The sequence below is a fragment of the Chanodichthys erythropterus genome, chromosome 21 (assembly GCF_024489055.1).
Source record: "Chanodichthys erythropterus isolate Z2021 chromosome 21, ASM2448905v1, whole genome shotgun sequence".
NCBI lineage: Eukaryota > Metazoa > Chordata > Actinopteri > Cypriniformes > Xenocyprididae > Chanodichthys > Chanodichthys erythropterus.
In genome coordinates this window covers 11,428,320-11,453,168 of record NC_090241.1, presented here as the reverse complement: position 1 = coordinate 11,453,168, position 24,849 = coordinate 11,428,320, and the positions used below count along the sequence as shown (strand labels likewise).

Genomic DNA, 24,849 nt, shown 5'->3' with positions numbered 1-24,849 from the left:
ATGTTTGGGAATGGAATAATAATGTACTTTTTGCAGCATACTGCACAATATACACTGTATACTGCCTACGGTTTTTCTTAAATAATATGAGATGTGGCATATAACAAACCTTACAAACAGCAATATATACTAGATTGTTTTCACATGACTTTACTATTGTTGATGTTTAGTTTAGCAAGTGACGTCTAGTCTAGAAAATAAAAAGGTTTATATGTTTAAAGGTTTATCTAATTTTGCAGTAAACGTTTGGTCTAATCAAATAAGGTTTCAGCAACTTTAGTTTGGAAATTTATTAGCACTTTACCTGTGTACATGTGCAAGTACAAACAAGTTCATGTCAGTTTGAGGTTTTGACGTTTCAAACACTTCTGTGTGCTTTCAAATGCTCCCGTGTGTTGATCATTGTAGCCAATCACGAACATATCTGATGAGCGCATAAACAAAAATGACTTGATATCGCGGTCAGTTTGTCAACACTACATAGCCCTGAAATTGATTAGCATACAGAAGTAAGCAAATAGTCTTGAAATTAAATTGCATTTAATTAATTGATTTATTTATTTATTAATGCGTAGGCATATTTTCACATCATGCAAAATTATTAATTGCATATAATAAGTGGGAAAATACTAAATTTTGCTCTCATTTGTGCAAAAACTGTACCAAAATACTGCAGAGTTTGATTGGACTGTGAATTCAACAACAAAAGATATGGGATTTGATTTATCCTCCCTGTTGATAAGCCTAATTATTTTGATATCCTAAATGCATGATTATATGAGTTAGTTGCTTTTTTTTTTTTATTACTGGCATTTAGCTTCTTTTTTTTTTTTTTTCCTTTTGTTCTTATCAGAACAGACCTGAGATTCATCACTTGTAAACCTATGTCGTAAACTGTAATCAACTGCAACATCAACCACAATGTCGTAACATCTGTTAACCAATAGTTTCACTTAGTTTATAGCCCAAGGGGAAGCTCCCACGGTGATGGCACATCATTTGCGTCACATTGTATGAATGAGTCTAAATAACAGGAAATCCCTTCTGTCAACCAATATGCCACTACACTTGGAATCCACTGATATGATGAAAGTCTTCAGTGGAAAACCAATCCCACATGCTAAATTTAAACCTTCTGCAATGACCTACATACATGCAAACTTTGACAAACACTTTGATTTAATAAACACAGTGTGGAAAATTTCTACTTTATCTGTTGCTGAAAGCAGAACATTTAGAAACATCCTGGAACAATACTACAAGAGTACACTGTAAAACCAGATCCTCTTAATGTGAACTGATCAAGGTTTAAGTTGTTTAATCACTCTGTGTTTTGGCTTGAAATGAGTGCTGTTGGCATGAGCTGGGCTGTGTTCAGTCACGCCATGAACGCAACACGCCACAGCCTGCATTCAGCGCTGTGAAAACCGAGCTGTGCCGAGAACATTTTGGACACAATCGCAGCCATTTTTCCAAATTTCACTTCACACTTTATAATTATCCATATGCCATGAAAAATATTTCAATAATGACATTGTGTAGGAGCTTTACCGGAGAGTGAATCAAGTGCCAAATGAATGTTGCACATCAGAGACGCGCAGCTCTTGCATAACTTGTTTGCACAACTTATTACATGACTTACAGGACTGCTGGTAATTAGTGGAGCCTTTTTAATTTTTTTCCACGGAAATCTCTAATGTTAGTCGTGGTTTCCTGTTGCAAAAACCATTCAGATCTTCTGATTTTTGCAATAAAATAGGCTGCAGTATTTCAATATGTAAATCTTTTATGATTTTTAAAAAATATATATTTTATTATTGGCTCAGTGGAGGACATAGATGCTGAAAATAAATGTATTATGTAAATATTGGTCGATTTTTTAAAAAAATCCAATGTATGTACAGTAGGAGAGATCCAGAGATGGGTCAAGATGGTCAGTGAAGCGGAGTATCTTTAGCATTGTTTTAGCAGCAGTACTTAAAAAGGGATCAATTTGGATACACAACTTCTTGGAGAGGGATTTTAGCATGCAACAGTAGCACATTAAAACAATCTCTGAGAAGTTGTATATGTAAATTCACCCCTTCATACTGCAGACATGTGCAAATGGATGTCTCTCTTTTTTTTTTTTTTTTTTTGTGGTGGTGGTGTTTTCTTTTTCGTCTTGCGCCATGAACTTTGAAGATAAAATATAAAGTTTAAAATTGTAGAAAAGGCCTTTGTAGACCTACTGCGTTCTTCTCCATTGTGTTGTGCTCCATCCAGCTTTCTATGAACACATTTTCGTTTTTTAGTTTAGATATCACCAAATCGAAAATGCAGTTTTGCACATCTCTAGAAGAATCCTGCAGCCCATCGCTCAACTCTCATTGCATAAGGCAGCTCAGATGAGTTGAGACTGTGTGGACTGCAGGTGAGTGACGTCTGGGGGCACTTTGGTCTGTCTACATCCTCTATTTAAATGTGTTCTGGTTCCAGTTTTATTGAATCATCTCTGTCTGGCTGCTCTTAGTGGACAGACCTGATGATTGGGTCTTTATCCATGAAAAATTGTGTGTGTCTGTGGGGTGTATGTTGTTCTATATGATATTCCAGGAAACATCTATATGATATTGCAGGGAGTGTTTTCCATACCACCATGATCACCCTTTGAAACTTTCTGTCTTGCCTTGATCATTCATTTCATTTGTTAAATTTGCATGCTTAAACAATGACAAATAATACAAAAGTTAAATAATAAACAGTAGTCTTTCTAGTCTGCCTCTGGTTTAAACCCTCTACAATGTGAGTAAAGCACTCGCATATGCGGCTAAATCTTCTCGACTAAATAATGTCTATCATTACCGATGGACTAATAAATTCTTAGATTTTATTCGCCAATGTGTGTGTTAGAGGCTAAGCATAAATTTAGCATAGATATATTTTCACTGGCTGATCACTCTGACTGAGCGCTTGAGTTTCGCTCTCCAGCAAGCGATCTGTACTATTTCAGTTCAGCTCAGTGGATGCGCACATACCTGTATTTGACGTATACCGCAAACTCTAGTGTGAAGGTGCACGACTTGCTGCCGCTTTGCTGAGAGCACTGTGTTTCTCACTAACACGCAAAGAGAGAGAGTGAGAGTCTTAAGGCAGGAACACACCAAGCCGACGGTCGGCCGCCGCTCAGTATTTGTTCGTCGGCCGACTAAGTTTTCTCAGTGTGTTCCGCACCGTCGGCTGAAGTTGGTCCTCGTTGGCTTTTTTTCGGCCGATTCGACATGTTGAGTCGGCGTTGGAGCTCGTCGGTCCGTCGGGCCATCTGATCATTCTGATTGGCTCTTCAGCTACTGCCACCTGCTGGTACAGAAAGGCATTTCATCTTACGCAGGCGCAGAACGGACGTGCTACTTGGCTGTCGAGCGTTGGTTTGGTGTGTCAGGGCAACTTTGGACCCAGACGCTGCTGACGTGAGCCAACCCCGCAGTCTGCTTTCGTTGCCACTAATTCGTCGGCGTTGGCTTGGTGTGTACCTGCCTTTACATACCAGGCAGAATCGACATTTTCATTTTTGGGTGAACTATGACTTTAAGCACCACCACCAGTCCTAAGTTTAGTTAAAATGACAAATATGTATTCATTAGTGCTGTCAAACTTAAACATGTGATTCCATTTTTCCAGTTTAACAGATTAAAAATATTTAACGCAATTAATGCAGCATCTGTTTTTTTTTTTTTCTGTCATCCTTTGTCTAGCATTACAGTATATGATCACGCTCATATTCATGCAAGTGCTTTTATACCATTTTAAGAGAAAATGCCAAAAGAGAAAAAGAGAACACACTGTCTGTGAATGTCCTGTCACACACACGATGCACAGAAAGAGAATCGAGTTCTGTCAAGCTTCAATGAACAATAACACACAATAATGCCATAAATGTCCGTTTTGTCGAGTATCCTCATAAGAGCAGCCTTGAAAGAGTTAAATAAAGTCTTAAACGAAAGTAAAGAGTTGTGAGAAAGTGGGACGCATGTGAGAGCCGTGTCACGTGCAGCAGCGGCAGCTCTTAAAGTGACAGCAAACAAAGTCCTTGAAGATAAAGAACAAAGGAAACAGAAAATTACTCACTGCTCTTGACTAAAGAACATTTGTAGCTTTAATAAGGATTTATCTAGATTTAATTTAGGCTATAAATCATGCAGTACAGACTGTTTGGTAACTTTATTCAATTTCTGTATTTTTCCTATCTGTTAGACAGGTAGGAAGGGCACAGGTAAATATGACATTTATTATGGGTTTATGTGAAGATTGTTCTAAATTCACTTAGATTAAAAGTTAAATTTTTGAAGCCTAATAAATGTAAAAAAAAAAAAAAAAAAAAAAAAAATGGTAGCTTTCAATGATACTGTAATGTTGAATGGCTATAATTCATGTTTAAAATTGGGGAAAAAATCAATTTCATCCAGACATCTTATTAGTATCAGTGATACTGGCCTTCATTCATAATAAGATGCCATTAAACAAGTATTTAAAATATACTGTCTGTCTTGTTTCTTTATGTTTTAATTTGGAGATTAACTGTGAAATTGTTGTATTTTATAAAATATATTAAAAATGTTTAAAAACGTAAGTATTTTTAATTGCGATTAATCACGATTTAATCACAGAAAAAATGTTTGATTAATCGAGCTATTTTTTTTTTGAATTTTTATCGATTGACAGCACTATTAGTCATACACGGTTACCGAGTTTTAGTTATAATTATTAAAGTTCTATCATTCAATAGTGCTTGATTATCATAATATAATGCTTGATTGACTGATATCAAGAGTGTACATTCAGATATTTAAAAAAGCTGTGCCATTTTACAAAGATAAGCTGATTTGGTGGAATCATATATATGTATATAGTATGTAGCCATTTGTGTACACATATATATGCATACACACACACACACAGATAAAATAGTATATCAGTCTGGCAAGTAATCTAAAAAAAATACTAGCCAATGGCAATTCTATTGCCTTGGGTGTGCGTAGGGTTGGGTCTAAACCTCTTTTGAGATTCTCCGTGCATAAACAGACATGATGCTGATCTCTGTCACCCTCTGCTGTTGAAAAGACACATCTGCTGGTCGATTCACTGCAGTGTTCATAAATAATATAATATTTCATGTAATATATTTTGTTTGATTCTTTCTGCAGCTCTGTTCTGTAACTGCACCACACCACACTGTGAGAAGGATGGTTTTAAGTGCGAGACCAACGGGGCGTGCGTGGCCTCCACCTCTGTTCTTGAAGGAAAGGAGCAGCATGTGCGGCTCTGCATTCAGAAAGAGAAGCTGGTTCCTCCTGGCCAGCCGTTCTACTGCCTCAGCGCAGAGGGTCTGATGAACACACACTGTTGCTACTCGGATTACTGCAACAGCATTGACCTCAGGCTACCAACCGGTGAGCATCAATACACTACACTACATCAGCTGTAATCAATGCCAAAAACAACTAGCAAATTGCAGATGTCATCAAACTAATGCATCGTGTCCTCTGTCAGTGACAAACGGTCCGGGCGCAGGCCAGGACTGGGGGCCGGTGGAGCTCACTGCAGTGGTGGCGGGTCCAGTCTTTGTGCTGTGTGTGCTGGTTCTGCTGGGTCTCTTCCTCTTCCAGCACCACCAGCGTGCCTACGGCCACCGGCAGAGGCTGGAGGTGGAGGACCCCAGCACTGAACATATGTTCCTGGCCAAGGACAAGACCTTACAGGATCTCATCTACGACCTCTCCACCTCAGGGTCTGGGTCAGGTTAGTATCGCAGGAGAAAGTTTGCAGGATTTATTTATGCATGTATGCAACAGTGTTAGTTATATTATAATTTTAATTCATATTTAGAATTAGATTTCATGATATTTTAATTATATTTTCAGTTTTAATTTAAAATTTTTTTGTGACTTTTCATTTAGTTATTTATTACTATTAAAAAAATTAACATTTTTATTTCTGTTTAGATTTTTTTTTTTTTTAGTTAGTTAGTTTTTATTTAGTTAGTAATTTAGGCTTAAGCTAGTCCCAGAATAAAATGCATGTTTAACTGAAAGCAACATGCACTGACATATCTTAAAATATGATTTTGCCATTTTGTCTCAAAGATGCACACCAGTAATGTTTTTTTCTAAGGCATGTTTATAAAAGCAACTTAAATGTCCAAAATGAACTAGGGCCTGGCTTAATCTAAGCCTTGCCTCTGAACAGGCCTTAGTGCTTCAATTTAAACTTATTTCAGTTAGTTGCCAAGGCAACATTTTTCTAGTTTTTTTTTTATTTTTATTTTTTTTATTATTATTATAGTTATTTATTTTTTATTTTATTTCAGCTTTATTTCAATTTGCAAACTGAAAATAGCCCTGTTGTGACATGCATAAATAACCTTTTCGTTTTCAGTGCTTAATGTAGCTTAAAGCCCATCTTTCAAGTTGAAGATCACTGTGAATGAACGTGTAGATAAAGTGTAGGAACTCGACTTGCGTGAAGAAATTAATCATAAATGTGTATTAAAAAAGTTTTTTTTTTTTTAAAAATTGTGAGTAAAATTACTTCCGCTGTGAAAAACACTCTGATCGGAAGTGACGCAACGGCAGGTAAATCTCTTCGTAATGGAGTCAGACAGTGAAGAGGTTGCAGTAGGGGTAAATGTCAACTCTTACGATGGTCCATTACCGTATAATTACGAGCCCCCTAGGCGAGAGGGGTCAGGCAGAGTTAAGGGGAAGGGTAAATGGACAGAGGAGAGAGATAGAGTTGTGGTGTGAGAATCATTGGAGAGTTGGGCAGGTGTCTTGGTGAGTGACCACAGGCTATAGCTAATTGTGGCTAACGTTGTCTCCATGTTTATCACATTGCAGTATCTTTAATAAATCATATTTAGCAATATTGCTGTCGACTTTGTTTTTCAAGTATCCATGTAGATTGTCACCATCTATGGCAGCAACATGCGTCTTAAAATAATAAATTTAGATCCCAGATTTTAAATGAATGCTGTACGCTATAGCTTACATCTGTGGCGGTCTGGAAATTAAAGTAAGTACTACATGTCGTTTCTTTCAAGGTCTTACACCAACCACTAGAGCTACAAGGAAGGAAGGAAGGAAGGAAGGAGAGTGAGTTTATCTTGGCACATTTAACAGGTGCTTGTGTGGTAGATGTGAGGCTATGCCATCAGCAGAGTGTGTGCTGTAGGGAGGTCGATGCCTATTGGTCCCTTGTCCAAAACTTAGATCCCCCAGAAGACATTACCTGCCTCACACTCCATCCAGGGTTTGAAGCATCCTGTCTGAATCCTTTTGTGCTGAAGATAGCATACATGAACTTCAGACAGGAGCATGGCCCTCTCCAAGCCAGCAGACAAGAGTAGGTTTTGAGCAAAAATTATTTCACACTGCAGTTCAAAGAAACAGCTTTTCTACACCAAAATAGTAAATCCTGTTATGCAGGTTTTTAAACTCAGTGGTTTCCATATACTTACTATAAAAACAACTTTGGTGTTGTGTAGAACAGTAGAATATCAGCCAACAGGACATGCAATATTTACAATTGGAATTGTTTACTATGAAAACATGGTATGATCAAAATGTAATTATGTCCCAATCTCCACCACAGGCAGTTCCGATACACAGCATACAGGCAGGTTGTCCGCTGGGCGTACGGAATACTAGGCAGGAACATTAGGAAAGCCATACCTTCATGTGTTGTGTCAGCAATAAGGAGGCAGTTTGCAGAGGAGGGACAAACATACAAAGGTTTCCAGTGGCCACACTTGGAAGATGATTAATAAATACATTGAAACAAACTGTACTGGTAAAATTTTTCTTTTATATGTTAAAACATGAGTGTCGTGCGAGATGGAGGCTGACTGCCTCATCCTTGGCAACCTTCTGGAGGGAAGAGGTGAGGGGGCCTGTGGTGACTTGCAGTATTCCTCTACCAGAGAGACCATAAGATTTATTGCGTGTCCTTAAGGAGAGAAATGTTTAGAACACATTTAGTAAAATGGTTGACTCGCATAAAAAAAAAAAAAGATTCACATAAAAAAGATATTGAAAAACTAAGTGAAACTACTAACCGTAAGATGGTTTCTCCTTGATGGGGTGGACTACCCAGCCACCTTTCCGAAACCGCGGGTAGCGAACGGCGTAGCGTGCCTCACCCTCACTGGTTCGAGCTACATCTCTGTTGCCATTACTATTGACATGTAGGGCTGCTAAAAGAAGTCTGTACGAGATAAGTAAATAAAACATTAGGTCTCCAAAGCTAACCCAATGCAGTGAAATGCAACAGAAATACATGACATTAATGTTTTCAGTTCAAATGGGTCTAAGACAATGACTCATCTTTGCAATTATTTTTTGGCAAACAATATGTAATGCTGTTATCAATCTATAACATTTTGGTCTGCTATACAAGACTGCATTAGTTTTTAGCCATATTCATTCTGTCATCATTTACATGCTACAAATGTACAAATGTATTGCAATATCCAGAAATTGAAAAAAAAAAAAATAATAATAATAATTTTATTAGTATCAATACTTTAACACTACTATAATACTATACTATAATACTATAACACTACCTGCTGTACATCCCAAGAAAAGAAAAGCCAGTGTGTTTGGGAGCAAAGTGCAGAATGAGGGAATGGTAGGCCTCCAGGGAGAATGTCTGATGCTGAGGTGACAATTGTCGAATATCCTTTACCAGTGCTTTCCTGGCGATCCTGAATAAAACATATTCTGTCATATAGTCTGTCGCATTTCATAATACAAGTCATTTTTAGTACACACTATTGATAAAACCAAACTAAACTTAACAAGCACTGAAAAAAAGTTTAGCCTCAAAACATTTGACATCTTTTAACATAGGCTATTATGTTGTACCTGGTTCCAGCCACTCCTTGTCTCTTGCCTCTCCTTCCAACGGTGGATGTGCGCAGCTGGTAAATGCAGGAGTGCTGTGTCCTGTACATGATTTATCATACTCTGCCATTTTGCCTCCATCTCGTCTGGATCTCCTGTAGGGGTGGAAGCTGCGGTCCAGTAAAGATGGTTGATAATGGCTGGCCTCCACATCCTTCAGATCCCTCTCTTTTGCAGCAGCATCCAGTGCTTTCTGTATACCTGTTCCAGAGCAGACAAACAGAGCAGAGCAGAGCAAACTAAACCCACATCACAATACATACTTTTCCCAATATGCCAGACATCAAAGAAATGCTTCACGTACCCACTTGGCCACCTAAAACACAAATTGATTTTATAGAATTTAGAATTTATTTTGAGTGATACTGTGCCTGTCAATGCTGATCAGCTTTAGATCTCTCCTAGCATCATTACCTGCCGATTTCTGTCTGTTATCAGAGCAGACACTTGCATGTCTTGGTCCATCAGGAACTGCATAATCCGCTTTAGTCCCTCTAGCTCACACCAAGAGCTGCTTGGGACTTCTGAGCTCTGTAAAACCAACTGATTATTACTGAACAGTAACAGTAATATCGGTAACTAAATCAGACACAAGATTTCTGTGTGACATCAACTTACTTGGACAAGCTGAACATCCAAAACTTTGTTAATTCGATCCTCAATCAAGGAGTAGCTACCATATTTTGCACAGCGTCCAGGAGAATCTGATCTAAGAACATCAAAAACAGTTACATTTAGAGGTTAATGCAAAAACACACTGACCTGTTCTACATCTGTGACGTGAGCTGGACCATTCTACACTGAAAAAAATCTCTAGTTGCGCATGATTGAATTATGTATTCTTAAAATGATTTTTCTTAAAATTTTGGATTTACATTATTTAAAATTCTTAAAATGAAATGAATTTTAATTTATGTTCGTTTTATTTTATGAAAACATAATTTAATTATGTGCAACCGATGTCCAGAAATGATTTTTTTCAGTGTACCTGCAGTCACCAGACAGGATCAATCCACCCCCAGTCTCCAACTCCCTGATGATCCCCTCTGCTCATTCCTCCAGGCCTGCACGATGGTAGGGATAGTGTAATAGCGCTGATGCCGGAAAAAAGTGCCGGGACTTATGCACTGCAGTCCAAACAGCATCCTGATTGTCTGAGTAGCCATGCAACCTGAGAAGTGGATGGCACCGCTGAGTAAAAGGTTGCAGGCAGGCATGTTTCGATGCACCTTTTCTTGGTTTTGCCAGTAACGCTCATAACCACAAGTTCTGCAGGCCTGAAAGATGAGAGAAGATTCAATACTCAAGCAGCTTTAAGATGAGCCAGTAAAAAAACTGTATAGTTAAGACACAAATAATTAATATACATACTGTGCATTCACAGACTATAATTCAGCTCCTCATAGACAGTTGACAAATAAGATATTACCTGCTTGACTTTTATAAATGTTCCCAGCAACTGCCTCTGGCAAACAATGAACTTGTCAACAGCACTGAAAACAAGAAAAGGAAAACGCACATTAATTCTGACTCTGACATTTTTTGATACACAATCAGAAACAGTTTCTATTAATAAAAAGGTTTTTACTTTGGGTCACTGAGAGATTCCAGCTCTTCTGGTTCCTCCTCAGAGGGCTCACTCAAAATCTCCTCTCCTGGACTCCATGACATATCACCAGAATGGTTGATGATATCAGAAAATGAACATTCATCATCACTTTGTTCAGGACTGGCCAGTGGAGTTGATCTGTGATGCTCAAACCTTTCGGTTTGAGTCCCCACATCCACCATCTGAGGCTTTACCTGAACAGCTTAAGCCGGGGACACACCTAACGATTAAGTTAGCTGAAACATTCTAAGACTGAACTGAACACACATACCGATTGTTTCCTTCGACTGGAGCCGATTTATGTACTCACACATGGAATTTGAACACCGACTGTAATCGCAGACTGAACGCAACTGGCTCTGACTGGACGTGTTTGAGCACGATCAGTCATAAATATCAATTTACATTCATAATCGGCCTTACAATCGTTAAGTGTGTGCGCAGCTTTAGATGAAAGAGATTCATCTTAATAATTGTTCACCATGGTACATTTATTGGTAACAACACATGCACTATCTAATGCAACCCAGTACAAAATATATTTTTCTAATTTTTAATGTTTACTGTCTGAAAAGTGGAAATTACAAAATAGTAACCATGGCGATCATAACATTTTTGACATGTTATCTTTATTTGTGATTGTATATAGCATGTATGGTGAATGCTAGATATAAGCTAACTACCTTATGAACGATGTAAACATCTTATGCTGCATTGTGATCCACGATGGACCACTTCTGGCTCAGGGTCCATTGTTGAGATGTCTCCATCTCCAGGATCTGAAGTGGCAGTTGCACCCGCCCCGTCTTTGCTGGCAGCACTCTCTTCCAAAATCTGAAAACAGACCAAAATCACAACTTTGAACTTTAAAAAATGTAGTCCTTTCATCCCCCATTCATGCATTATTTAAATGACTTCCATCGCATGTGCCCTGTTGATACCAGCTTCGATTAGTCAAAGAAAACCAAGGCAACTCCGATGTAACTATGAAAACTAATATTGTAAAGAATTACTTGGATGCGTTTTGGAGACGGTGAAAAGTGCGCGCGCGCGACCAGTGGCTCTCTCGTTCTTTCGCGCCCTGTCACACGCGCAGCAGTTCATCTACATTACTCACCGGTCAAAGACTTTGGCTTGGACAAAAAATAATTTGGCGGGCGCTAAAACAAGTTAAATGCAGGAAAATTCATGCGTGAATTTGACCGAGTAGTAATATGCGAATGCGACCACATAAAATTTTAACTCGCACATTCTCAGAAAATGGAAACTTGTTTTATTAGCGCAATAAAATAAGTGTCAGACGAGGCTCATTTGCAGCCTCACGGGGTGTAACAAGATTAAGCTGAGGCGGGCTTTTGTGCCTTCATGGTGCTAACGTTAAATTCTCAAAGTCATGCCAAGACGAATCCATTATAACGTCAAGAAAAATACATTTGCAGAAATTACATGCAGACTCAGAGCTACATTTCGATGAAACAATTTGTATATGGTATTATAAGACTTACTGTGCAAAGCTCCCGTTTTCGAGGCGCAGATTCTCTGCTCCCGCCAGATTTTGCAGGTGGACTTGCATGCGCCGATGGCAGTGCTCCATTTGCCAGCCTAACCCACTCTTTTCGTCGAAATCCCATACGGAATTCCATAAGATCTCCTTGGTTGTAGCTGTCCGGTGTGAAGTGCTTTTCAACATACCACCGTGTGTCTTGTCACTGAGGAGGCAGCGAAATTGCTTCTCTTTGCCTGGACGAAACGTATCCAAGCACGGAAATCTTTGTTTCTCTTGTTTGGAAATCGGTGGACCCGATGGCCAGACAAGTTGGAGTTGTTGCATCCAAAACAAACACAAGAATTCACCATTGGGACAACTCAAACTAACGATAACGACAATCTCTATTCTCTGTCTCCGCCTCTCAGACTACATAAACCCACACTGAGAACGATGGCGGCAGCGGCGCCTGTGTTTGCCTGTCCTTACGTCATATGACGCGTTCTCTGGGAAAGGGCGGTTTTTTGGAGCGTAGCTTAGAATAGGCACACTTTTTTCTTAATTTCTGTCCGTGGGTGTTGTAAAACATATGTATTCTTATGTATATCTTTTTAAATTTACATTTTCATACAATATTGTGTATATATTAAAGTATAAAATTAACTTGAAAGATGGGCTTTAAAATATGTGGCTTAATGTGGTGTCACATGGAATAAAAAAAAAATAAACCATGCATCCTACAGATTTTTTTATGAAGAGTTCAGATGCAAAAAAACTAAAGTCTGTCTGACATGTTTTCTTTAAATTAACATTTTTTACCAGGCTCCTATGTTTAGGTTCAGTAATTTCACTTTAATGGCAATGAAAAGGTTATTAGTCAGTTATTGAAATGCCTTATTTTCAAAAATGTCACTTTAGTCAATCCATTGGTATTTAACATTAGCATTTTTCCTTTGCCACTATTCACATAACTCAACAAAATGTCATTAAAACCTTCTGTTGTCATTTCGCCTGTCGATCTCTAAAATGCCATAACAGCAAATCATAACAGTAGTCCATCTGTCTTGAGCACAATGTTCTTTTAGTGTTATTTATATATAACTGAGGTTTTATTAATATTTTGTATTAGCTATTATTTTTATTTTCAGTTTTCATTTTCATTTTAGTCCAATTATGTTAGGTGTTTTTTATTACTATTTTTTAATATTTCTTTTTAGGTTTAATTTATTTATATTTCAGTTTTAGTTTGGTTTTATTCTTTTATTCCCAGTTCAACTAAAACTTCTAAAAATTTCAGTTAGTTGCTGAAGTACATATATATATATATATATATATATATATATATATATATATATATATATATATATATATATATATATATTTATATATATATATATATATATATATATATATATATATATTTATATTTATATTTATATATTTTATTTTATTTTTTAAAATATATTTTATTATCAGCTTTATTTCAATTAACAATTTTTTTTTTTAATAGTTTCACTTTAAGATTTAATTAATGATAACAACCCTACTTGTGCACTGTATTCCAACGCTGCATCCGAATATGTTACTTCCATACTATATAGTAGGTGAAAAACGGTATGTGAGCCGAGTAGTAAGGCCGAATTCACAGTACTCATAAAACAGTAGGCGTAAAGTCCCTGGATGACCTAATGAAGATTCTGAAGTGTGCATTCAATGGACACTTTAGTCTCCCATGAGGACATGGGAAAGGATTTGTGAATGGCAGTGAAGCAACGCAGCTGACACTGTAAGTCACAAGACAAAGACAACATGCCATATGTAGTCTGTTCGAATTTCATTCATACTATTATATAGTACATTGTACTATATAGAACATAATTTTTTAACTGTTGTGAAGTAAATTTCAAACTAAATGCTCACCTACTATATAATATGGGATATCGGATGCAGCGCAAATCTTCTGAAATCATGTGATGCTTTCTGTGAAGAACAAACAGATTAACATTTAAGTAGTTCACTGATAGTCTTCTCCTCAGTTGTTTAATAAAGCCTTTCTCTCTCTCTCTCTGCTGCAGGTCTGCCACTGTTTGTCCAGAGGACAGTGGCCCGTACCATAGTGCTGCAGGAGATCATCGGTAAAGGGCGCTTTGGGGAGGTGTGGAGGGGGAAGTGGAGAGGTGGAGACGTGGCCGTGAAGATTTTCTCCTCTCGTGAAGAACGCTCCTGGTTTCGTGAAGCTGAAATCTACCAGACCATCATGCTCCGCCACGAGAACATTCTGGGCTTCATTGCCGCTGACAACAAAGGTAAACAAATCAATATGCAGTGCATTTTGTTATAATATACGTAGTGTTATCATCTAGGTAAAGTATTATTTAATTCTCTTTGTCACAGATAATGGCACATGGACTCAGCTGTGGTTGGTGTCAGACTATCATGAGAATGGATCCCTGTTTGACTATCTGAACCGATATTCAGTCACCATTGAGGGCATGATCAAACTGGCACTGACGGCTGCCAGCGGCCTGGCACACCTGCATATGGAGATATTGGGCACTCAGGGTAAGTGCGTCAGGGTTATTAGATGAAGTTTGAAGAAATTAGCTCCAAGTGAGCTGCCTTGTTATCTACAGGCAAGTTAACGTCTAATAGGAAGCTATCAGACATGCAGCCTTTTAATGTATTTTAACATCTTCTTTGTCATGAAATATAGCCGTTGAAGTTTGCATTCCGTTAAATTACAAACAAACATCAAACATGTAATGTGTTGTGATGTGATGCGGTACAGGGCTTGATGCTTACTTTTTCCCAAGGGGCATGTGCTTCTAAGTAGAAAAATGTAGAAGCACATTTAAAAATATTTAGGGTGCAATGAAATTTGGTCAAATAATGTGTGTATATGAAGAGTTCAGATGCAAACACCTCTAAGTCGGTCTGACATGTTTTCTTTTAAATGAGCTTTTTTTTTTTTTACCAGGCTCCTATGTTTAGGTTCAGTAATTTCACTTTAATGGCAATGAAAAGGTTATTAGTCAGTTATTGATATGCCTTGTTTTGAAAAATGTCTCTTTAGTCAATTCATTGGTGTTTAACATAAATTGACTGTCTTTTGCTGCAAAACCACCTAAGACTGTGTGTGCTTTTTTTGCAAAAACCTGCAAATCCACCTCTTTGGACATTAAGACTTAGCAAACAGTTAAATCACTAAACATGCAACTGAAAACATTGAAAGTGATGAAAGCAGAAAATGTAACAATGAAGAAACTGATCCACTCAGTAGGGGGAGCTATGATGCTTTCACGTCCATCTTTGTCAGTTTTGCAGCAGCAAAAGAAACATTGTTTACTTGCTTCTCGCAAAATCCTGTCATTGCCACTGTAATGTACAAAACATGATGATAACTTGAAAACCGGCTCACATGCATGCCGTCATTCATCTTGAAATTATATGATTCGATTCACATCTTCCGATTGGTTCCTCTTTGGCTTTTGCTGACAAAGGGAAGTGGCGTTTTAGCAGTTTATGCCAATGAACCGGTATTTCTGAATGGGCTGACACTGGGATTTCGGGGATTTGAAGTGAAAGTATTTGATGAACATTCGCTCAATATCATTATCATTTTTGATGGAGGTGGTGTTCAGCAGCTTTGCATCTGAACTCTTCATATATGTGTTTGTGTGTGCATGTAATAATTATACTCTAATAAACATTGTGCTGAAACTAGTAATAGTGCCTGAAATTTTACTAACACCTCACAGTTGATTCCAGGAGAGTTTGACATTAGTATTTGTTAAAATAAAGACTTCAATAAGAATGAACAAACGTATAGAGAGCACACAAATATTAGGCATAATAATCAATATGTATTAGTACTTTTCAGTACAGAATCAAATATATTAAATCAAAGTTTCCCTTGACTCCATCTATCATCTCTGCTCTTCTAGGATGGTCATATCCTTGAAGGAGACATGCTGGCCAGCATTATTTTTGCAGCCCACTGTTTGTAACAGTCTTGATGCATAAAAAAGTTGCATATGTGGCAATCATGAGGGTGCAGAACAGATATTGCGATCACTCTCTGACTACAGAAGAAAAGTTTTTACCAGATGTGTGCGCGTATATGAAGCTATATAAGTTTGTTTTTGCTTTGCAGGTAAGCCTGGCATCGCTCACCGTGACCTGAAATCTAAGAACATTCTGGTGAAGAAAAACTGCACATGTGCAATTGCTGATCTTGGCTTGGCAGTTCGTCACGAGTCCGTCTCTGACACCATTGATATCGCCCCCAACCAGCGCGTCGGCACTAAGAGGTATGCCTTAAATTGTTGGCAGAAATAACAGCCAAGAAAAATACGTGTACTTTGTATGTGCAGGTCACACATGTGCATTGAATTTGTTTTGCATTAATCAGTTGTTCCACAAGGTGGCAACACTGGCCTGGGCCGTTTAGGCTGTTTAGACTAACCCATATGTTCCTGTTAATGGGTGAAGATCCTCCCTTATGCCCCTTGTGCCAGAATCCATTATCACTGAAACTTATTTTGATGGATTGTTAGTTGTTTATTTTTGTTGACTTTTATGAAAAGATTTTTAATGAAGTAAGGCCTGATTTAGTTTTCGAATTTTTATCTAAGATCAAATTTAAAAACCTAATTTAATTTCTTAAAAAAAAATAATAATTTTGCCATGAATATAACCAAGGTGGCTCACATGGTGTTAAATCATAAACAAACAATTATAGGAAAATAAGGGACAGAATTAGGCACACACTCAAAATATTTGTACTGTACCACACGGTGTATGTCATTTCAGTATCTGCAGTTAAGTATGTGTATAAAAGGTGTAAAGGTTCTCAGACATAAACACATTTTTGTCTGAGAACATAAATTATATATCATTCCATGTCAAATCAACCAAATTTCAGAAAATTTCCCAAGCTCAAATTTTTGATTTTGTTAATATTTTCTTCTGAAGACAAACATAAATGAAGAAAGCAAAAATATTAACCTTTTCACACATAAGTTTAAAATATTCTAGCTGACCCTCGCCCACAGCGTGGGTTTTCTAAGATGACCGTTATTTTAGAACGTTTAACCTTATTATTTCCATGGTGACGTGTCATGCTTGTCCTGTGAACCACCACAGCCACAATAGCGCTCTATGACATATATATCGGTTTTATTCATTTTTTTTAATTCAAAATATTCAAAATCTTGTTAAGCCAGGGACACACCTAACGATTAGCTGAAACATTCTAAAGGCCTGTACACACCGGGACGAATATCGCACGCGTTTATCGCCAGCGTTTTTCGAGACGTTTTTTGTGTTCACACCCAAGCGATTTTCACTGGCGATGCGCAGAGTGAACATGCAAATTCATTCCCTGACATTAGATGGCGCTTGTGCTTAACGGTAGTGCAAATAAACATATTTATGATATTAATAAAGTTAAAGAAGATAAAAATGCAGATATTAAATGGCATATATGAGAGATGGTAGTCAGAAACAGTAGTGCAAATAAACATTTATGAAATAGACATTCTCAACTATATTTCTTGAATCTAAAAGAAAAAAACAGCAAAAATACAGAAATAATACACATCTATTGGTGTGGCCAAGAACTGGCAGAGCACCCATAGCGTGCGTCTCAATCAGCTCCCTAGTCCACTAGTCAGGGCACTAATCATGGGGTCGGCCACATTAATTTAAATGGTATACTGATACACGACCTAGGAAGCTAGGGAGCTGTTTGAGACGCAGGGATAGTTTGTAGGGGTCTTCCTTGTCTACTTACTTTCTCTTCGTCGTCTTGTGTGCTCGGCAAGACTTTTTTGTGCTTGAGCGCCACCAAGTCGTGTTTTACTGTAACTTCAGCAGCTCCAGGCACGTGAACAAAAGCACCAATCTCATTGGTCGGCCAGTTTTTAACACGACGCGTCAAACCAAAAAAACGAACCCGAGGCGTTTTTTAAAAAATGACGCTTTTACGCCTCACGTTTTTCGCGTCGGCGTGCACACTCACATTGGCGCCCGTTGTTTAGTCATGAGGCGTTAAATGTCGGCGAAAATCGCGCACGATATTCGTCCCGGTGTGAACAGGCCTTAAGACTGAACTGAACACACATACCGATTGTTTCCTTCGACTGGAGCCGATTTATGTACTCACACATGGAATTTGAACACCGACTGTAATCGCAGACTGAACGCAACTGGCTCTGACTGGACGCATTTGAGCGCGATCAGTCATAAGTATCAATTTACATTCATAATCGGCCTTACAGTCGTTAAGTGTGTGCGTGGCTTTAGTTATGTCATCAACTACCTAATATTTTGATTCTCAAATATGTGTAAGTGAATGTGTTGAAAGTTAGTTTGCACCGCAATTCAGAGAATCGTATCTGTCGGATTTACAACACGTCAGTTCCTCCACTTCTTCCAAAGTACATGAAAGTAAGTGGCCATTAGATCAGCCTAGCAGTCAATAAACGGGACAAGGGTGGTCACGTATAGGACTAATCAATTAGGCCAATATAAGGGACGTCCCGGCTAATACGGGACAGTTGGCAACCCTAGGGCCATTGTTTCACAGTAGAAAACTAAACTAAAGAGACGGAACAACATCAAAATAGTGGAGACAGTCAGCGCTGATAGCCTAGCTCTTTGCTGATCCTGCCCCCCACTCTCTGCCCAATGCTTTCATGTCTGCTCTCTACTGTCCTCTCCAAATAAAGCCACAAAAAAAAGAAAAATACTGGAGACTGCAACAACAACAGACGCCCACATTGACAAACACTTGTGTTGAGGTGGTTAAGAGAGAGCCACAACTTTAATTTAAAAGAATACATAGAAATTTTTAGTCAGAACTTCTGGAGAAAAATAGAGCAGATACCGGATAAAGATGAAACTTTCTAAAGTGCATGTGTTGACCGCCTGCATTTGCGCACACTATCAAATGGAGTATACTTTGAAAGGCTACGTGTTCGACTGTATGCAGTATACTTTGGACTTAAGTAGTCCTCCTTGTGTTTATTTCTGTTTTTGTGTGTCTGTGTGTGTGTTTCAGGTACATGGCACCTGAGGTTCTGGAAGAGAGCATAAACATGCGTCACTTCGACTCGTTTAAATGCGCTGATATCTACGCTCTAGGACTCGTGTACTGGGAGATCGCTCGCCGCTGCAACGCTGGAGGTACTGAAATAAATCTAAACCATTTTTACCAAAGGCACATTGCTCAACAGAAGGAATTAAAGGGTTAGTTCACCCAAAAATGAAATTCTCACCTCGTTAATTACTCACCCTCATGTTGTTCCACACACAAAGACCTTCATTCATCTTCAGAACACAAATTAAGATATTTTGATGAAATCCAAGAGGTTTTTTATCCTCTATTGAAAGAAATGAAATGACCACATTCAAGGTCCAGAGAAATGGTAAAAACGGTAATTAATGACAGAAATTAAATTTTTGGGTGAACTATCCCTTTAAAGTCTTTTATAATAACCATATAATAATTTTTGTTCTTATTAATGCTCCTCTTTTGTTTCATTTCAGGTATTCACGAAGAGTACCAACTGCCCTACTATGATCTGGTGCCCTCCGATCCATCCATAGAGGAAATGAGGAAAGTTGTATGTGACCAGAGGTTACGACCCAACATACCAAACTGGTGGCAAAGCTATGAGGTGAGAGAAATCACAATAACCCATTCTACTACTAACAACTGTACTCGACTCCACTTACAGTGATCCTCAAATGTCATTTTGATGTTATATCATGATGATTTCCCAATTATCTGTTTTTGCTACTAAATTTATATGTGGTCTTTACGGACTAGGAAGATGTCTTTGTGGCTTTTTCCATGAAGAAGGTACAAAAAAAGGGCTTGAAACTGTTAAATAAGTCTAGTTAAATGAGGTGCTTATTTGTCCACCTTAGAAATAATAAAAACTAATTATTTTATGTGCAATTATATACTCTATTGACTTTATATTTATCCTTGAATAACTGCTTTTTATATTGCAATAAACATTATTTTATATCCAAAAAGCATTATACTACTATTCAAAAGTTTTTTTTTCTGCTCACCAAGACTGTATTTATTTGATCAAAAATACAGTAAATACAGTAATATTGTAAAATACATATTTTTTAAATATTCTATATTGTAAAATGTAATTTATTCCTAAGATCAAAGCTGAATTTTCATCATTACTCCAGTCTTCAGTGTCATGTGATCCTTCAGAAATCATTCTAATATGCTGATTTGCTGCTCAAGAAACATTTCTGATTATTATCAATGTTGAAAACAGTTTTGCTGCTGCATATTTTTGTGGAAACCGTGATGCATTTTTATTAGGATTCTTTGAATAGAAAGTTTATTTGATAAGTATTTACATTATTAATGTCTTTACATTATAAATGTCCTTTTTTTAATTCAATTTAATGCATACTTGCTGGATAAAAGTATTAATTAAAATTATTCCAGACTTTTATCTTTTTAAATTTATTTCACATAATTTAAAAATTTTTAACAAAATAGTAGGGTTGTATGATTAAGCATGAGCACATATTTGATGATTTTGAAAAATTGATCAGACCATTGATGTTTAAAATTGATGTTTGTCATGCTGTGCAACGTTACAATAGATAATAGGGCTGGGCGATGTATCGAATGCTTTTGTCACGCGCATTTCTTAAGTAAAGCCGGTTCCCTGATTACCGCTAAATCGGCATCACCTGCTTTCAAATGAAGCGGCATTTAATAAACAGAACCGTAGTTCACTGATAAGACACGCAATATCGCGTTCAATATCGATCGATATTGAGCGCGATATTGCGTGTCTTATCAGTGAACTACGGCTCTGTCTATTAAATGCCGCTTCATTTGAAAGCAGGTGATGCCGATTTAGCGGTAATCAGGGAACCGGCTTTACTGAAGAAATGCGCGTGACAAAAGCATTCGATACATCGCCCAGCCCTAATAGATAATATATCTATATAAGAATGATCTGAACCCACACAGGGTAAATTCAGTCTCCAATGTGTTTTCTTTCCAGGCATTGCGTGTGATGGGGAAGATCATGCGGGAGTGCTGGTACGCAAACGGCGCCGCGCGACTGACTGCTCTCCGTATCAAGAAAACCCTGTCTCAACTCAGCGTGGATGAAGACATGAAAATCTGAACGGAAACACTACCTTCTGCGCGAAAGAGCGTAACACTCCTAGGAAACACAACGTGTACAGACATACTACCACTCTAAACTATCCTGCCAGTTTAAAAATGATTTCCGTCCACTGAGTTGTGACGGGGCCTACCTCACCCCACCGCCAAAACTACTGAATCTACGCTACCGTCTCTTCCTCTGAAACGACCTCGGACTGCAAATACTGACACGCGTCTATCTACTACTACTACTACCACCGCCCAACTCTCTAATCAAAATACGACTTTCATGATTTCTGTTCAAATCAATTCTCCCCAAAGATCATTTTTAAAACCAGGGCCGCTCATATTTAACCTTTTTAACTTCTGATGAACACAGTCATTTGTTGCTGTGAACTTTTGATGCAGGCTTGTTGCTTTCTCTTAGATCAGTCTAGCAGGATACCTCGGTTAACCAGTTTAAGCTGGTAGACGGGGTGAATTGGTTCAAGGTGGACTGATGGCACTGCTTGATGAGCGTGACCGACATGATCAGCAGTTTCCTTTTCCTAGCCAGTGTTTGATAACCACGTTAAAGCTGTTAGCGAAACAACCTTATTTGCACTTTATTACAGAGGATTCGTGGATTATAGCCATCTTCATTTTTCGAATCACACACTGGCGCACACATCTATTCTTACTACTGAACGGTACGGAGATGTCTATTTATTTTAGCTTGTAGATCCTTCATATTGTCCTTATTTTTTTATCGCCATTAGATTTCCTTCTCTCTCCATGGGCAAATAAAGCTACTGTACATAGTATATTTTTTAAAAGTATGGAAGTGTAAATAGCATACTTTTCTTTTTTTTTTTTCCGAATCCTTTGACTAAGCTAAAGTGTTGGCATCTTGATCGTATTTATACGTCCTGAGTGTTGGACAGGAGCAGGGTCATCTGAGATGTGAAGCTGTGCGGGTCACCGGTCCGTTAAACCCAACCAGAACTGCTGGGTAAAGTACAGGCTTTTGTTAAAGTTTGTTTTTCATAGCTAAACCTGTTTGTTGCTTCTCTCTGTAGCATTAAATGACACTAAAAATGATGACAACACTTAACGCACATTTTATTAGTTGAGGAGTTCTGGGACTGTTTTGTAAGCTCTTGTTTTATGAACAATTCATGAAATGGTCATTTATTCACCCTCATATTATTCCAAACTTGTATGATTTACTTTTTTCCCCCATGCAACCCAAAAGTAGACATTGAGCAGAATGTGCACGCTGCTCTTTTCCATGAAATCAAGCTCCAAAAAGGATAAAAATCACTTTTGTGCTATATTCCAAGTCCTCTGAATTTATATGGACTACAACTATGATGCTTTTTTGTGAGCTTGACACTCCCAGAATTCATTCACTTTATCATAAAGAAAAGCGTTGCTTGAGCGTTCCTCGGTATCTCCTCCGACTCCAATGGGAGAAAGAAAGTCAGGTTTTTATCAACATGAGAGTGAATTAAATGACAGGATTTTAATTTTTAATTAATTTTAATTTTTTGCGTGAACTATTCCTCAAAGGCACAATGTCTCCAGTGATTCTAGAGGAAATAGATCTCATTCTTCTTCATGCACTGGCCTGTAATGAGAAGAACGACTTGAAAATGTAACTTTGACTTGAAAAGTTTGGCGTCGAAGCCTTTTTACTCCTATTACACTGTATTTATGACTCCAGACAGACATTCATTTCCTCTCTTATACTCAATGGATATACTACTGCCCTCCTCTCCCTTTCCGCTTCTGTATGGAATATGCAAGATGTAAATATAGTTTCTATGATGTATGACCTTTTTTAATAATCAACTTTTGATTCTGTAGACAATTGTGTGGTTGTAGCTAGCTGTATTTTATTTAATCTGTTTTGTGGTTTGTTTTTTTAATGTGACTCAGTTCAGATTTAATTCAGGTTTAATTTGTATAGCGCTTTTAACAGTAGGAATTGTCTTTAAGCAGCTGTACAGGGGTTTTGGTCTGTGGTCTTTCATTTTATTTGATTTTAACCTCCCAATCGCTTACCTGATGTTTCAGGATTAGTGTATCGAGTATGTGTCTGATGTTTGACAATCAGAATAAGTACTGTTATATCTCATTCGTCCATTTACAACAATTCAGTCACCTTACTCTATTTAATGTTATTAAAATGTGTCCAGAGAAAGCCAAAAATGATTGCGTATAGTTGGAAGATGGTTTCTTTTAGATTTTATTTACATGTTATTTTTATAATATGGATCCAAAAAGGACAAACTACCATGTCAGCTTATGTGAAATGTGATTGTAACACTGGATTGATTGAGTTTCAACACTACTGACAACTATAAGACTACACTGGCACACAAGCTGCTGACTGTCAAATCTGTCAGTATCATAAGGAAAATCTTTTAGGATTGAGAATAGGAGTTCTGGTTTGAACTCTGTTTGTTTCTATTGTTAAACGAGAGTTTGAATTCAGAATTTGTACATGTATTTATAGCTTCCAGAAAGCGTCTCAGCTGCTGGCAGGATTTGGGCTTCATGAACGACTATTCCCTTTCATCCACTCGCTGTAGTGGAGACATTCGTCGCCTGGCTAATTACAATGGATAAAAGATGGCAACAGTGTGATTTATGGCGTGCAAACAGTCCTAGTCCTGGTTTATCATAAGGAAGTTTCCTCTATCCTCTGACCTCACAGCCTACCTGTATAATCTGCGTGTATTTCCCAAATCCACATGGACTTTTCAGGAATTTTCAGTTTCCAATCATGTACATGGGTAATTATTAAATGGTAATAAACACAGATTTTCCTACATTTGTCATGTTGCGTTCATTTTTGCTTCCACACGGCACTTTAAACCTGTAAATATGTGTTAGTCAAGATTCCAGTGAGTTGTAATCATGCAATTTTGTAGTCATACAAGACATTAAAACATGATATTTGCTTAATGTTTATTTAAAAATGGTTGAAGCCTGAGGGAATATGAAAGTTCATAAGAGGGTTAAAGGGTGAGTTCACCCAAAAATGAAAATAATGTCATGTATTACTCACCTTCATGCCGTTCCACACCCGTAAGACCTTCATTAATCTTCAGAACACATATTAAGATATTTTAGAAATCCGATGGCTCAGTGAGGCCTCCATAGGGAGCAACTTCCTCTCTCAAAATCCATAAAGGTACTAAAAAACATATTTAAATCAGTTCATGTGAGTACAGTGTTCAATATTAATATTATAAAGCGACGAGAATATTTTTGGTGCGCCAAGAAAACTAAATAACGACTTATTTAGTGATGGCCGATTTCAAAACAATGCTTCATGAAGCTTCAGAGCACAGATGAATCAGTGTGTCGAATGTGCTGTTCGGAGCGCCAAAGTCACGTGATTTCAGCTGTAAGCAGTTTGATACGCGATCTGAATCATGATTCATTTGTGCTCCGAAGCTTCATGAAGCATTGTTTTGAAATCGGCCATCACTAAACAAGTCATTTTGTTTTTTTTTTTGGCGCTCAAAATATTCTCGTCGCTTTATAATATTAATATTGAACCACTGTACTCACATGAACTGATTTAAATATGTGTTTAGTACCTTTATGGATCTTGAGAGAGGAAGTGTCCATTGCTCCCTATGCAGGCCTCACGGAG

General features: G+C 37.7%; 1 protein-coding gene across 1 annotated transcript in view; it reads left to right on the top strand.

The window, feature by feature from the left end:
* Window positions 1-24,163, top strand: part of acvr1bb (activin A receptor type 1Bb) — a 36,796-nt gene extending 12,633 nt beyond the window's left edge. The window contains exons 2-9 of the mRNA XM_067374625.1: window positions 5,184-5,429; window positions 5,530-5,778; window positions 14,113-14,343; window positions 14,432-14,599; window positions 16,191-16,347; window positions 19,101-19,225; window positions 19,589-19,719; window positions 21,094-24,163. Of these exons, the coding sequence (XP_067230726.1) occupies window positions 5,184-5,429; window positions 5,530-5,778; window positions 14,113-14,343; window positions 14,432-14,599; window positions 16,191-16,347; window positions 19,101-19,225; window positions 19,589-19,719; window positions 21,094-21,219 (1,433 nt within the window). The 3' untranslated portion in view covers window positions 21,220-24,163. The remainder of the gene's footprint in view (window positions 1-5,183; window positions 5,430-5,529; window positions 5,779-14,112; window positions 14,344-14,431; window positions 14,600-16,190; window positions 16,348-19,100; window positions 19,226-19,588; window positions 19,720-21,093) is intronic.
* Window positions 24,164-24,849: the final 686 nt, after the last annotated feature.